The sequence below is a fragment of the Ambystoma mexicanum genome, chromosome 7p (genome assembly GCF_040938575.1).
Source record: "Ambystoma mexicanum isolate Mex_15411 chromosome 7p, UKY_AmexF1_1, whole genome shotgun sequence".
In the NCBI taxonomy this organism is placed as follows: domain Eukaryota; kingdom Metazoa; phylum Chordata; class Amphibia; order Caudata; family Ambystomatidae; genus Ambystoma; species Ambystoma mexicanum.
In genome coordinates, this window is record NC_090939.1 from 144,173,700 (window position 1) to 144,185,813 (window position 12,114).

The 12,114-nt window shown below is 50.2% G+C and overlaps 1 protein-coding gene across 1 annotated transcript in view; it reads right to left on the bottom strand.

The window, feature by feature from the left end:
• LOC138525759 (uncharacterized) overlaps positions 1–12,114 on the bottom strand; it is an 815,930-nt gene that overhangs the window by 155,877 nt on the left and 647,939 nt on the right. The window contains exon 15 of the mRNA XM_069635930.1: positions 8,053–8,201. Within this exon, the coding sequence (XP_069492031.1) occupies positions 8,053–8,201 (149 nt within the window). The remainder of the gene's footprint in view (positions 1–8,052; positions 8,202–12,114) is intronic.

The window sequence follows — 12,114 nt, forward strand, 5'->3', positions numbered from 1 at the left end:
CCCAGCTTGATCATGTTAGGGAGTGTTTTTGCCGTGGCTTTGTCTATCCCCAGGACCTCCCTCAGGTAGTACCGCTGCACCGCCGGTTGGAAGAGTATTGAGTCTATAGTTGTGTCCTCTCCCAGCCACTGTACCACAAATTGAAGTTGGCCCGCCAAATAATATCATTCGAAATCTGGGCATCTGATGCCCCCCATTCATAGTCTCTCTGCAGTGTGCTCAGTGCCACCCTGTGTCTCCCTTCCTCTCCCCCCCCCCACAGAAACTCCCGTGCCATGCCGTGTACTTGTCTAAAGAATTACCCAGGGATATTGTAAGGAATGTTGGCGAAATAATACAGGAGACGGGGTAGCACTGTCGCCTTCAACAAAGCTGCCATCCCCATCATCCCCAATGGTAACAGGCTCCAAAACTGCATGGCCTTCCCTGTATTATCTAGGGCTGCCTATGTGTTTCCCTTGTGCGTGTCTATGGTGTCATGGTAGATAGTCACTCCCATATATCTGAAAGTGAGTGGGGTCCACGTGAGGCCCAGGTCCGCCAAATGGGTTGAGGGCGCTCCTCTCAGGTCCGCCAGGGGGAACAGCAAGGATTTTCCCTTGTTGATGGCGATTCCCAAAAGCCTGCTGAATGCTCCCAGGGCTTCGAGAAGATCTGGCAAATGTGTCCGTGGATGCTGGACATAGAGCAGCATGTCATCTGCATAAATTGATATTTGGTGTACCTCCCCGTCTATCCCTATTCCAGTGTCCCTGTATTCGGCCCTTAGAAAGGCAGCAAATGGTTCTAGGGCCAAGATATACAGCATCGGGGACAGTGGTCAACCCTGCTCTGTTCCCCGCGCAATGCTCCATTCCTCCGAGACGTGCCTCTCCGTCTTCACCCTGGCCCTTGGATCTTTGTATAGGAGCTTAATCCAGCGTAGGAACCCGTCACATATCCCAAAGTGGGAGAGCGCTCCCAGGAGCCAGTCCCAGTTCACCGAATCAAATGCCTTAATGGCATCTATTGACACCACTGCGCTTTCCACCTCTCTCTGATTCAGACTTTCTATGACGTGGTGGAGTCTGCAGAGATTCCACGTTTTATTCCTTCCCGGTACGTATCCTGTTTAGTCTGGGCTTATCAGCGTGGGTATAACCTTTTTGGGCCAGCTGGCTAGAGCCGTTGTCAGAATTTTGGAATCCTGGTTTATCAGGGAAACTGGCCTGTACGAGCCACATTCTGGAGGCAGCTTCCCTGGTTTTAGTATTGGTACAATTATTGATTCTGACATACTTCTTGGGAGCTGTCCCCTCTGGTACGCCTCCTCTAGTGTCTCCAACTGTCTCAGGGCCAGGCTGTCCTTATATTTTTTGTAGAATTCCCTGGGTAGCCCGTTGGGCCCCGGAGACTTGCCTGTCAGAAGCCCAGTTATGACCGCCGACAATTCTTCCACTTTAAGGGGTGTATCTAACATTTGGCTTTGCTCCTCTGTCAGTTGGGGGAGGGCGATTTCCGCCAGAGCCTCCGCTATATCGCCCTCCATTGATGCCGTATTGATGCCTTCCTGGGTCCTGATCTCCTCTCCCTGCGCGTCTTTAATTGCATTTATCGGTTCCCGCTTACCCTTTTGTTTAGTCAGCCAGGCTAGAAGCCTACTGTGCTCGTCTCCCTCTGCGTGTAGCCGCTGCATATATTTCCCATAATCCAGCTTCCCCAGTTTCTCCCAAATCGCCATACATTGCTGCCTCAACGTAGTGAGATCTTCCGATTCTTCACCCATCTTACCCGCTTGCGCTTCCGCCCGTTCCATCTCCCTTTCTACTTTGTCCAATTCGGTCACAATTTCAACTCAGAGGCCTCCGGTTTTCCCTATTGCCGCTCCCCTGACTACCAATTTAACAGCTCCCCAAACCATTCCAGTGCTCTCCATACTCCCCGCATTGTGGTCAAAATAGTAGTCCATCGTACTTTGGATGTGCTCCTGGAATTCCCCATCAAGCAATGCCTCTGCCCTCATTCGACATGTGGGTGAGGGTGCGGGCGTGTGCGTGCGTGCGTGCGTGCGTGCATGCGTGTGTGTGTCCAAGCCCCAACTAGCGGGGCACGGTCGGATAGCGTTCATGCTCGAATATGTGCCTCAGTGAATTCCCCCAGTGTCTCCCTGCCCATAAACAGGTAGTCAATTCGAGTGAATGACCCATGCGGGGCGCTGTAATGTGCATGTCCCCTAGTGCCCGCGTGCACCTTCCTCCAGACGTCTTTCAGCTCAAACTGTTCCAGTATCTTCTTTAACGCTCTGGCCGGTGGCGCTTGTTTCTTGTGCTTGGTATCCGATCTGTCCAGTCGAGGGTCCAATGTGCAGTTAAAGTCCCCGGCCCAGATGATCGATGCTACCCTATATGGGGCCAGCTGTGGCGTGAGTGCCTTGAAGAACTTTGTTGCTTCGTGGTTGGGGGCATACGTATTCACCAGGCACACCTCCCTATTCGCCAGCATTCCCTGAATGATCAGGGCCCTACCTTCTGCATCCCTTTCTTGTTTTATGAATTGGAACGGGGTCCCTGGTGCGATCTACGTCAACACTCCCCTTGCGTAGTTAGAGTATGTTGAACTATACATTTGGCCTCCCCACTTCTTGGCTACTTTGGCTTGTTTCTCGGCCGTCAGGTGTGTCTCTTGCAGCATTGCGATGTGGATCTTCGCCCTATTGAGCCAGACATAAACCCTTCACCTCCTGACGTAGGCATTTAATCCTCCGACGTTCCATGGGACTACATTTACTACTTCCTGGCCCACGTGCACGCCGAGTTCGGCAGCCCGTTCTTTCCCATGAGCCTCATAGGTCGTCTTTCTTCTGGTATTTCGTGCATCCGGGCCTGCCCACGCGTGTTTCTGCCCATTGGGGTGTGTTTGGTCCCTCTGCTCCTTGTCAAACTCCTCCAGCATGTGATCCCTGCTGGCCCCCCACCCTGGTGCACCACTCTGATTCTCTGCGTTTGGACGTAGTTCTGATTGCTCCCCCTCTTTGCCTATGCCGTGCCTCTGTCATTTGTTGTGTCCTCCTCTGCTCGTGCCTTCCCCTAACAAACCTAACCACACAACTGCTATAACTATAAACAAACGCCCAGCCACCCTCACCCTGCTCGAGCACTGCCGCTTTCCAGGTGCCGCCCTCTTTCATGGGCGCACTCGTTGCGGTGTGGTGCATTGAAACTGGCATCACAAGTTCATCTTACCTTGGGGTCCCATCTGTGGGTCTTGGCGGTCTGCTCCCAGGAACCATGAGGTACTGTTTTCAAACTACTGGTTCAAATCTCTGTGCAGTTACTCAGCTGTTTGTCTCGCTTCTTCATGTTAAATCGGGGTATGTCCCCAGGTTCCATTCCTCTGGTAAGTTCTTGTGGTATCCGGTGGTCTGCTCGAGTGTTGTGCAAGCTCCCGCCCGTCTATTGGTCTATGTCTCTGTAAAATATATTGTTTGCCATTTCCGCTCCGTGCTTCATAGAGGTGCATTCCGGTTTCTCCCGTTTCCCTCTCTTGGTTGTGGGATCCCTTGCTGGTCCATCCACTCTTGGGCATCAGCCGTAGTCTCAAAGATGTGTGACCTCCCATTGTGCAACACTTTTAGTTTGGCGGGGTATAATAGCATGAATTTCACACCCACCGCCCGAAGGTGCTCCTTAGTCGGCCAAAACTGCGCCCGTTGTCTTTGCACTAGCGCTGTGTAGTCTGGGTAAATGGTTACTGTAGCGGCCTTTCTCGTTATCAACCCGCCCTCCCTTAAGAATGTCAACATCTTCTCCCTGACTTTGAAGTTCATGATCTTCGCAATCATAGGTCTTGGAGGTGCCCCCGGATGGGGTCTCCTAATTAGAGCTCTCTACGCCCTCTCCACCATGAAGCCCTAGGATAAGTTCCCTGCTCCTACTTCCTGAAGCAGTAGGCTTTCTATGTAGTTTGTGGGGTCTCCGTCTTCCTCCCCCTCCGGCAGCCGCACTATGCGCACATTGTTGCGTCAAGCTCTCTTCTGCATCTTCAGCTCTGTGTTCCAGCGTACGGATCCTATCCAGCACCTCTGACATTTGGGATTGGGAGTTCGTCACGTTCGCTGTGTTACTCTGCACCCGTTGCTCCACTGTTGTCACTCTCTCTGCTAGGTTCCTTGTGTCTTGTCTGAGGAGCCCCACATCTACGATCACCGCATCTAGCCTGCCCTTTATCGATGCTTTAAGTGCTTCTATGGCCTCCAGAATGCTGCCTGCCACTTGTCCGATCTCCCCTTGCGTGGGGTTTGGCGTGGCTGCCTCTGTTGCCACAGGCTGCGTGTCCTCGCTCTTGCGGGCAAATGACTCCATACTGGTTTGTCTCCCTTAACCTCTGTTTGTCAGACATGTTTATGTCCTTGGCCTTGTGCCTCTATGTCAGGCCCCTGCTTCTCCAGTATTAGGTGCAGGTGATGAGTCACTGAGCTGCCTCTCTCCTGTGGCCGGCTCACTCTCTTTATAACGGGCCATTCCTGTCCTAGTGCTGTCCACCTCGAAGGCCTGCGGTCCCTGCTGCTTCTGGGTGCCTTCCCCAGATCCTGCGCTTGTGGGGTCAGTGCCCCCCAGTAGTATTTACTTTGTTGCCAGTCAATGGGTTGTGGCCTCCCATGTATATATTATTATTCGTTTTGTATGACCTTTCTCTTTTTGTTTTGCCCTTTCCCCATGTGGTGGCATCGGCGCCGGTATGTTCCAGCTATTGTCAATGTTTATAAAGGGGGGGCAATACTCTCACGTGGCTCCCCTTCTATTCCCCTTTGTTATCCAGCGAGTGGGTTGCGCCCTCCCATGTCTATTAATCACTGACAATCTCAATTGCTCAGGTGGTGCGGGCCATGCCCGGGGTGCTATACTGGTCCGTATCCAGTCTGGGTAGTGTATCCTTTGTATGTCCTGCCAGTATTCAGGTCGCTCTGCTGATCGGTACCCCTCTTCTTTGCTCAGCGGGTGGGTTGCGCTCCCCCACTTGACCTGCCCCAGATGTCGTTGCTGCTCGCCACAGCCTTGTGCAGCGCGTAGATTATGTTCACCCGCGCCCGCTAGTTTGTACTTTCAATGCTGCCCTTGTCGACCCTCCAAAGTGCCGCTGTGGGTATGATCCGTCCGGTGGTTACACCACTGTTACCCTTTGCCGCTGGTATTTCTTGCTCAGGCAGCTGGCTTATTTGTGCCAGAGTCCCCTCTGGGCGAATGGCCGTGCAGTCCCAGCTCCCCAGGCTTTGTTCTCACTCATGCAGGGTGCTGTCCCACTGATCTTCCTTCCCTACCATCCACGCGTACCGCTCGGTAATTGGCCCTGTTGGGTCGTGCCGGATCTTGCTATTCTTGTTCGCCTTCCACTTGCTGCCTATTTCGTTGTGGGTCGCCCCCTCCTTGGTCCTTGCTGCACTGTCTTTTGGGCTCCCCTGTGCCCACTCAAACCACTATTGGTTCTCAGGAAGGCCCTCCGATATTGTAGTGCTTACTGTGTTCAAGTTCTTCCACCCCCACCAGGGGGTGACTTGCTTTGTTGGCTATGGTCCGGGTTCCCCCACGTGCCAGGGGGTGTTTATGCGTTCTCACCATCTTCATTGTTCAACCTCGTATTATGTTCCTCCAGGCGCTGGGTCACGTCCTCCCTCCAGCCGCGCTCCTCGAGGTGTCCCGGATCAGTCCAGGGTCCTAACGACGCAGAATGCACTTACTGGATGTGCGGGCCTCGGTCTGCTGCTCCGAGCACTCAGCCTCTGGGTGTTCAGCCCGGTGATTCTGTCCCAACTTTTTCTGGGGAGCGATCCTACCCCGCCTGCAGTGTCTCCTCTGCCTTCGGTTCTCTGCGCCGTGTGTCTCCGCTCGTCCTCTTCAGCGCTGTGTGCTGTGTTACTGCAACTAGCCTCTATGGTTTATACATCCGTTTCTGGCTGATTCAGGATTTTGATTGTGAGTTTATTATCTTTCAGCTTATATGAGGTTTTACCTGGATCACCTCTGGTCGTCAATTTCACAGGAGCCATCTGTGAGCTGGCTGCTCATTTCATGTGCTCGGGAGTCAAGCTATATTCAGTACCTTTAATTATATATGATGTTGACCTATCCAATTCCCGCACTGCTGGCAACGGTTTGATCGCCGTTCATCACCCAGCTAGTCAAAGTTCCCGCTTAGTTTAATTGGAGATTCTTTTTTCAGGCCGCATTCTTTCTCGATTTCTTTGACGGTTAGGTCAGACTTTTGCTTCTCTACTGTAGGTTTCCGTTTAAGTTGGGTCTCTTGGTTTTTGATTGCTAGCCTCCTTTGTTTCTGCGATAAGTAGATTTAAGAAGATTCAGAGAGAATTTGTTCTTCTCTCGCTTCACATTCATTTACAATCTCGACTTGTACCAGATTTTCGGGTGTCCTCTCCTTGCGACTTTCCCCGTGGAGAACTGTGATTGCAGCTTGCTCGGGGTTATGCACCTGCCCCAAGGGAGCGTCAGAAGATGGGAGCAGTGTGTTAATATTTTGATTCTCGTGAATTTGGTCGCACAGCTTTAAGAGAATCTTCATGGCAAATTGGATGGTCGCCATGTAGGATTGAATTTCTACAAGCGGCGTAGGCTTGTCCGTCGCCACAGCGATACTTCGCTGCAGCAAATAACAGTGGGGAATTGTTATCAATATCCCCTAGGTTTAAATTCTCATCATTGGTATGTTCACCACTGCTAGGTCGGAACCGTGTTGGTAATGATCTTTCCACGGGAGATGTAACTATTTGGGGCTACATGTTTACCTCTGTCAGGGGGTTCTGGGGGTCTTCCCTTTCCAAAGGTTATATCTAGTAACTTTAGATTTCCCCTTAGCCGGCATAGTCTCTCAGAGTTAACCCTGTGCGAAAAAGGTACTGTTAGTTCTCCAACTGACCCAATGCAGCGTTAATGTCTAGATCAGTGTTACGTAAATAACAGAATTCTTTTAATTATTAAGCACTCACTTCATATATTTGCGGGACAGCACTCGATCAATGTGCACCTGCCAATGCACGCTGACATTGAATTTATTCCATTTCCGGGTCCGGACGCAGGACTGTCCATGCTATTCAAATGGAATGAATTTCATTTCAAAGGCGGCTCACAATTCATAGGGTCTCGGATAAGAGTATGGATTAGCAAGATAGCACTCACCAAGCACTCCACCAATGCTTGCCAGCCAATGGACGCTGACATTGAATTTATTCAATTTACGGGTCTAGAGGCGGAATGTCAGTGCTATTCCAATGGAATGAATGAGTTTAGTTCCAAAGCAGGCTCACAATTTACAGGGTCTCTTAGATGAGTGAGTGGAGCAGTGAGACAGCCCTCGCCAAGCACTCAACCAATGCGCAGCCATCAGCAGCAGCATGTATCCTGGGTACACAGTGGTGTCCACTGTCCTGATGGCAGATTTATTTTAACTGAAGCATGATGGCATCCTGGGGTTGTTATATTGATACTCACTATGGAGAGAAAATGTGAATGAAAAGTTGATAAAAATGGGCTCGTTTTGTAAAGGTTGGTAACTCAGAAATAAGTACTGGGCCAAGGAAGAAGGATGTGGGGTTAATGCTGTCAACCATAAATGCATTGTACAATAAATAACGAACACAAATATTTGTCAGACTAATTAACGTTTTCCCCCCTCTGAATCCCTTAGCTGTCCTCCATTCTCCAACTAGGGGAGAATCGAGGACAGCTTTTATGACCTAGAATGTGTACTGATGTGGGAAAGTGATTAGCTTGGCTTCAAACAGAGATTACAAACTGTCCCCTTTTAATCTGCCTCCTATCAAGGAAGCGTCCCAGCCAGCTACAAAGATGCAATATACTTTGAATCACACGCTATTTTAAGAAACTTTATACAGTTTTCACATTTGTTTCTGACCCTTTTTATCTCCTTTCTACTGCATGGGATAATATCTTAAGGTGTTCTGTATCACATTAGAAAAAACACAGTAACCAAAGCACAGAGAGGTCTGTGGGAAAGAAACTTTTTTTTGGGTTGTTGCATTGTTGAGGATCAGGCTAGACTTACCAGGTCTTGAAAGTGTTCATTGAAGTCCTGCTGTAGGAAATCTCTCATCTCTCCAAGGATGCATATGACGTGAGCCACATGCACCTCTTCAAGCTCTGGGATGGAAATGTCCATAATCGAGGCCCCTTGGCTCTTCAAATACTCGACAGCTGATCAAGGTGATGATCAAGATAGAGCAGTTTTTTTTTAGTGACAATATATCAGAGAAATGGAGACACAAAATAATTACAAACCTGGTAACACTACATTACATGTAAATTACATTTCAATTACCAATTTAATTTATTTAGGAATATTCACAGAATCAAAGATGGGGATAACAACTCTGTATAAGAACATAGAGCGATACAACATCTAAAACATGTGTGTGCTGGTGGTAAACTTTGCCCATTTTTGTTTAAGGATTTCTTCATTTTTGTATTCCTCCTCTTCAGAGTTAAAATTACTCTGGACTATGAATGGTTAGGTTAATCAAGACAGGACCCGGGGCACTCAACAACCTTGATCTTAACTTTGATATTCCTGGCCAACAACTCTTAGAAAATGTTATTTAAATGACACATCTGTGCTCTCTTTAGTGGCTGAAGTTTACACTACTTATGCTAGATTCTATGTGAAACAGACAAATGGTAAATTATTTTATTCTGGATCATAATATTGAGGTTTGCTTCCTTACTGAATCTTGGTGGTCAGAGGACTGCTAATCAATTACACAGACTCTGGTACCAATGAATTGTAAATTGGTTATTGCTCATCTTTATATCATCCTCGGGGATAGGCTGCAATCTCATCTACAAACCTAGAAGACTAGACTACTTACAAACCTCGCAATGTAGTAGGTGCTTTTAATATCACAGTGGATGACGCAAGCTGCTCCTTTAATAAAAGAAGAAAAAAAATCCTCTGAAGTTAAAAGACTTGAATTTTTCTCCAATGATTTGTGGAACAACACATTTATTTAGCTGGCCACAATTTTGACCTGGTTTTCTGTGCTGATATAACATTTTCTATCTTTACTCTGATGCACTTGATTGATTGATTTGTTATTTATTATGCGCCTATACACCGGTGTTTCAAAGCGCAACCAGGCAAGAGAGGAAGAAAGGGAGGACAGGACAAACGATCTTACTAGGCTTAGTGTCATTTAGATTGTGCAAGTGTGCAACAAAGGTGCATATGAGAGGGTACAGGGCGAAGTGCACCCAGAGCAGCAGGGCACCGAGTTATGTGCAAGGAAGGCAGAAGGATGGGACTACAGAGGACAATCCCAGCCCGGTAGTGGAAGGTTAGCGAGGCGGCAATGCAAGGTGGGTGTGGCACCAAGTGCAGGTGGACTGATCGGGGGCAGTGGGGAGGTGTCCTATAAGACTCAGAGGACACAGAGCAGCCAGTCAGCAGACAGAGCAAGAGCAAGGGAAGGTTAGCAGGGGAGAGGATGCGAGAAAGAAGGTGAAAAGTAAGGTCTTGAGGAGCTTCCGGAAATTAAGGAGGCCATTGCAGAGGGAGGCACCTGCAGAGGAGAGAAATCTACCCACATTCTCTGTTTGGAGAAGTGACTCACCCGTAGAAATGTATAAGATGAGCTGAGGGCTCTAGGAGGAATGTACTTGGGAAGCCTATCTTCTACTGAGGGTTTCAAATAGGGGTCTGGAAGTATTTTTATTCCGTCTGTTGCGTGAAGTCGAAGTATATCACTGCAACACCAGGGCTAGAAATTTCTTGCACTTGTGGTGCTGTTGTATCGCTCTCCATAGTGTGATTTGGACTACGGGCGTCTCAGGAATTTCTAGCCCTGCTATGACCCTTCTTCGATGCCTTCATGCCAGTTACCCCAAGTACGAACGTCAATAGACCTGCCGTAGACATTGAGGTCGAAGCCGTTCCCGCTGCTGCTTTTTCTAACAATTGCAACATTTGCTGTTTGAATTCCTCCCACTGCTCCCTCGGTGCCCCCTAGGAGGGGTAAGTTTCCCCTCTCCTCAGACAAATCCAAATCAGCTGATCTATGTCTGTGCTTCTTTTTCTTCTGACTATATGGCAAGGTTTTCTGTGGGAAGAGGAGAAAGAAGAGTGGTGCTGCGGAAGTGAGATCTCTTTTCAGATCTTTTATGCCGCCTGCTTCCCTGTAATCCTTTTTCACAGTGGCGGGGGGCCTTTTGGCATCTGCTCCCAAGGATTTAGTTGTAGGCTGGGCCAGTGACTCTGAAGGGGGGCTGCCTAATACCAGTTTAGCCACGCATTCCCTCAAGCCATTCGGGTTCAATGACTGGTACGAGCCACATTGATCTGTGCCATCCTCCATCCCAATACCACAGACAAATGTGTGGGTCAGTGAAGGAGATCTTGGAGCTGCAGTCTCGGCAGTGCTTGAACCCCGAAGATGTGAGCCCTGAAAGAATGATGCAGGAAAAGAATCGTACTATGAGCCGTGACCCGAACATCGTGCTGAGCGCCTGGAAAAATAACAGAGGTGTGGGGGCACAGTGCATTCTTTAAGTGTGGTGCCGAGGAGACCACGTCAAGCCGCACTGCGCCCTTGTCAAAATTATCCAGGCAGCTGGCACTGATGGGAGTGTATCAAGATAAGGAATCTGTGGTAGAATGTAATCAATTTAATGAAGGAGTCTGAAGACACAAGATAATACACGATTTAGTACAAGTTAACTATTCAATGCGGTTGCAATAAAGTGATTGGTCTAGTCAAAGGCAGAGTACACAGGCACCATATAGAGTGGATAGAATGCAATGGAAGCTGGGGGAGGGGGGGTGCTACAGAGCCTGACAAAGATGGCTGTCGGCCCGTGAAGCTCTCCCGCACCATAGAAATCAGGTCTGCCATCCGGCTGTCTCCGAGGTGGAATCAATGACACGCTAGGTGCCTAGCTACCTGGTTATATTGGGGACCTGGGGACACTATTTTGGGCCGAAACAGAGCTAAAATTGCTGCAAGCCGGTGTGGCGGAGCTGCAGCCGCGGGCCGCGATGAAAGGAGTGGGGGAGGTGCGATCCCGCTACGCATCTGGTGTAACGGGCGCCCTGATCCCATCGTCGGAGCGGATGGCCGTTTCGGTGTGAGGAGGTGTTTGTCTGCATCCCCGAGGAGGTGTGTGCCCTCCGCCCATGTAGCCGAGAGGCGCCGCTGCGCCCAGTGACTGGTGGTGAGCTGGGGGAGGCTGGGGTAGCGCCGGCGCCGGACTGTGGAGTGTGCCGGAGGAGCGGAGGACTAGATCGGCGGCTGAGGGGAGGAGCGCTTTGGCAGAGCTGCACGGCTTGGACGAGTCCCGCGGCAAGAACGAGGTGGCGGTCTTCTGCCTCTGGCGGCCGGCGCTGGGGGAACTCGTTCCTTCCCTGGAGGGGCTTGCCGGAACACATTGAAACCCGCGGGGCGGCTGGTGTGTGGTGGCGGCCCTCCGTGTGGGGCTGGACCGGCGGGGCCCCGGGGGTGGCAGCCCTCAGTGAAGGTATGGTGGGAGGGGAGCTGGCGAGGGCTCCGGGTCCCGCTGTGGCCCTTTATGAGCACGTTGTTGATGAGCAATTGGTGTGGCGTAGGAGTTAACTGGTGCTGCAACATGCAGATACTGGTGTTCTGCTGATGGAAGGTGTGTCAGACCTGAACTAAGTTGGTGCTGCAGCCAAGTTTCCGGGATATGGGCATTGCCTAGCCTTCATATGGACTGTGGGGGCACTACGACAGCTACTGCTGAACTAAGTGGGTGCTGCAGCCAAGACTTCGGGAAATGGCATTGCCCAGCCATCATATGGACTGTGGGTGCACTGAGACAGCTACTGGAGTGGACGCACGGTACCCCCGGAACCCGGGTACACATTTGTTTTCTTGGTGTCGGGGTTGAAGGAGCTGGCCTTTGGTGGGGCTGATTTGGAATCATAGGAATCCTGCTTTTATAAGTGTAAGGACATTGCAGATTTGGGAGCTTCTTCCCCTCTGTTTGTGTCAGTTGCAACAGAACCGGGGATTGGCTGCGGGGCTAGGCCTGGTCCCCTGAGAGGAGAGAGGTGGTTACTACTGGGGTGCCATCAGCCTGGTCATTCCATTTAGTGGAT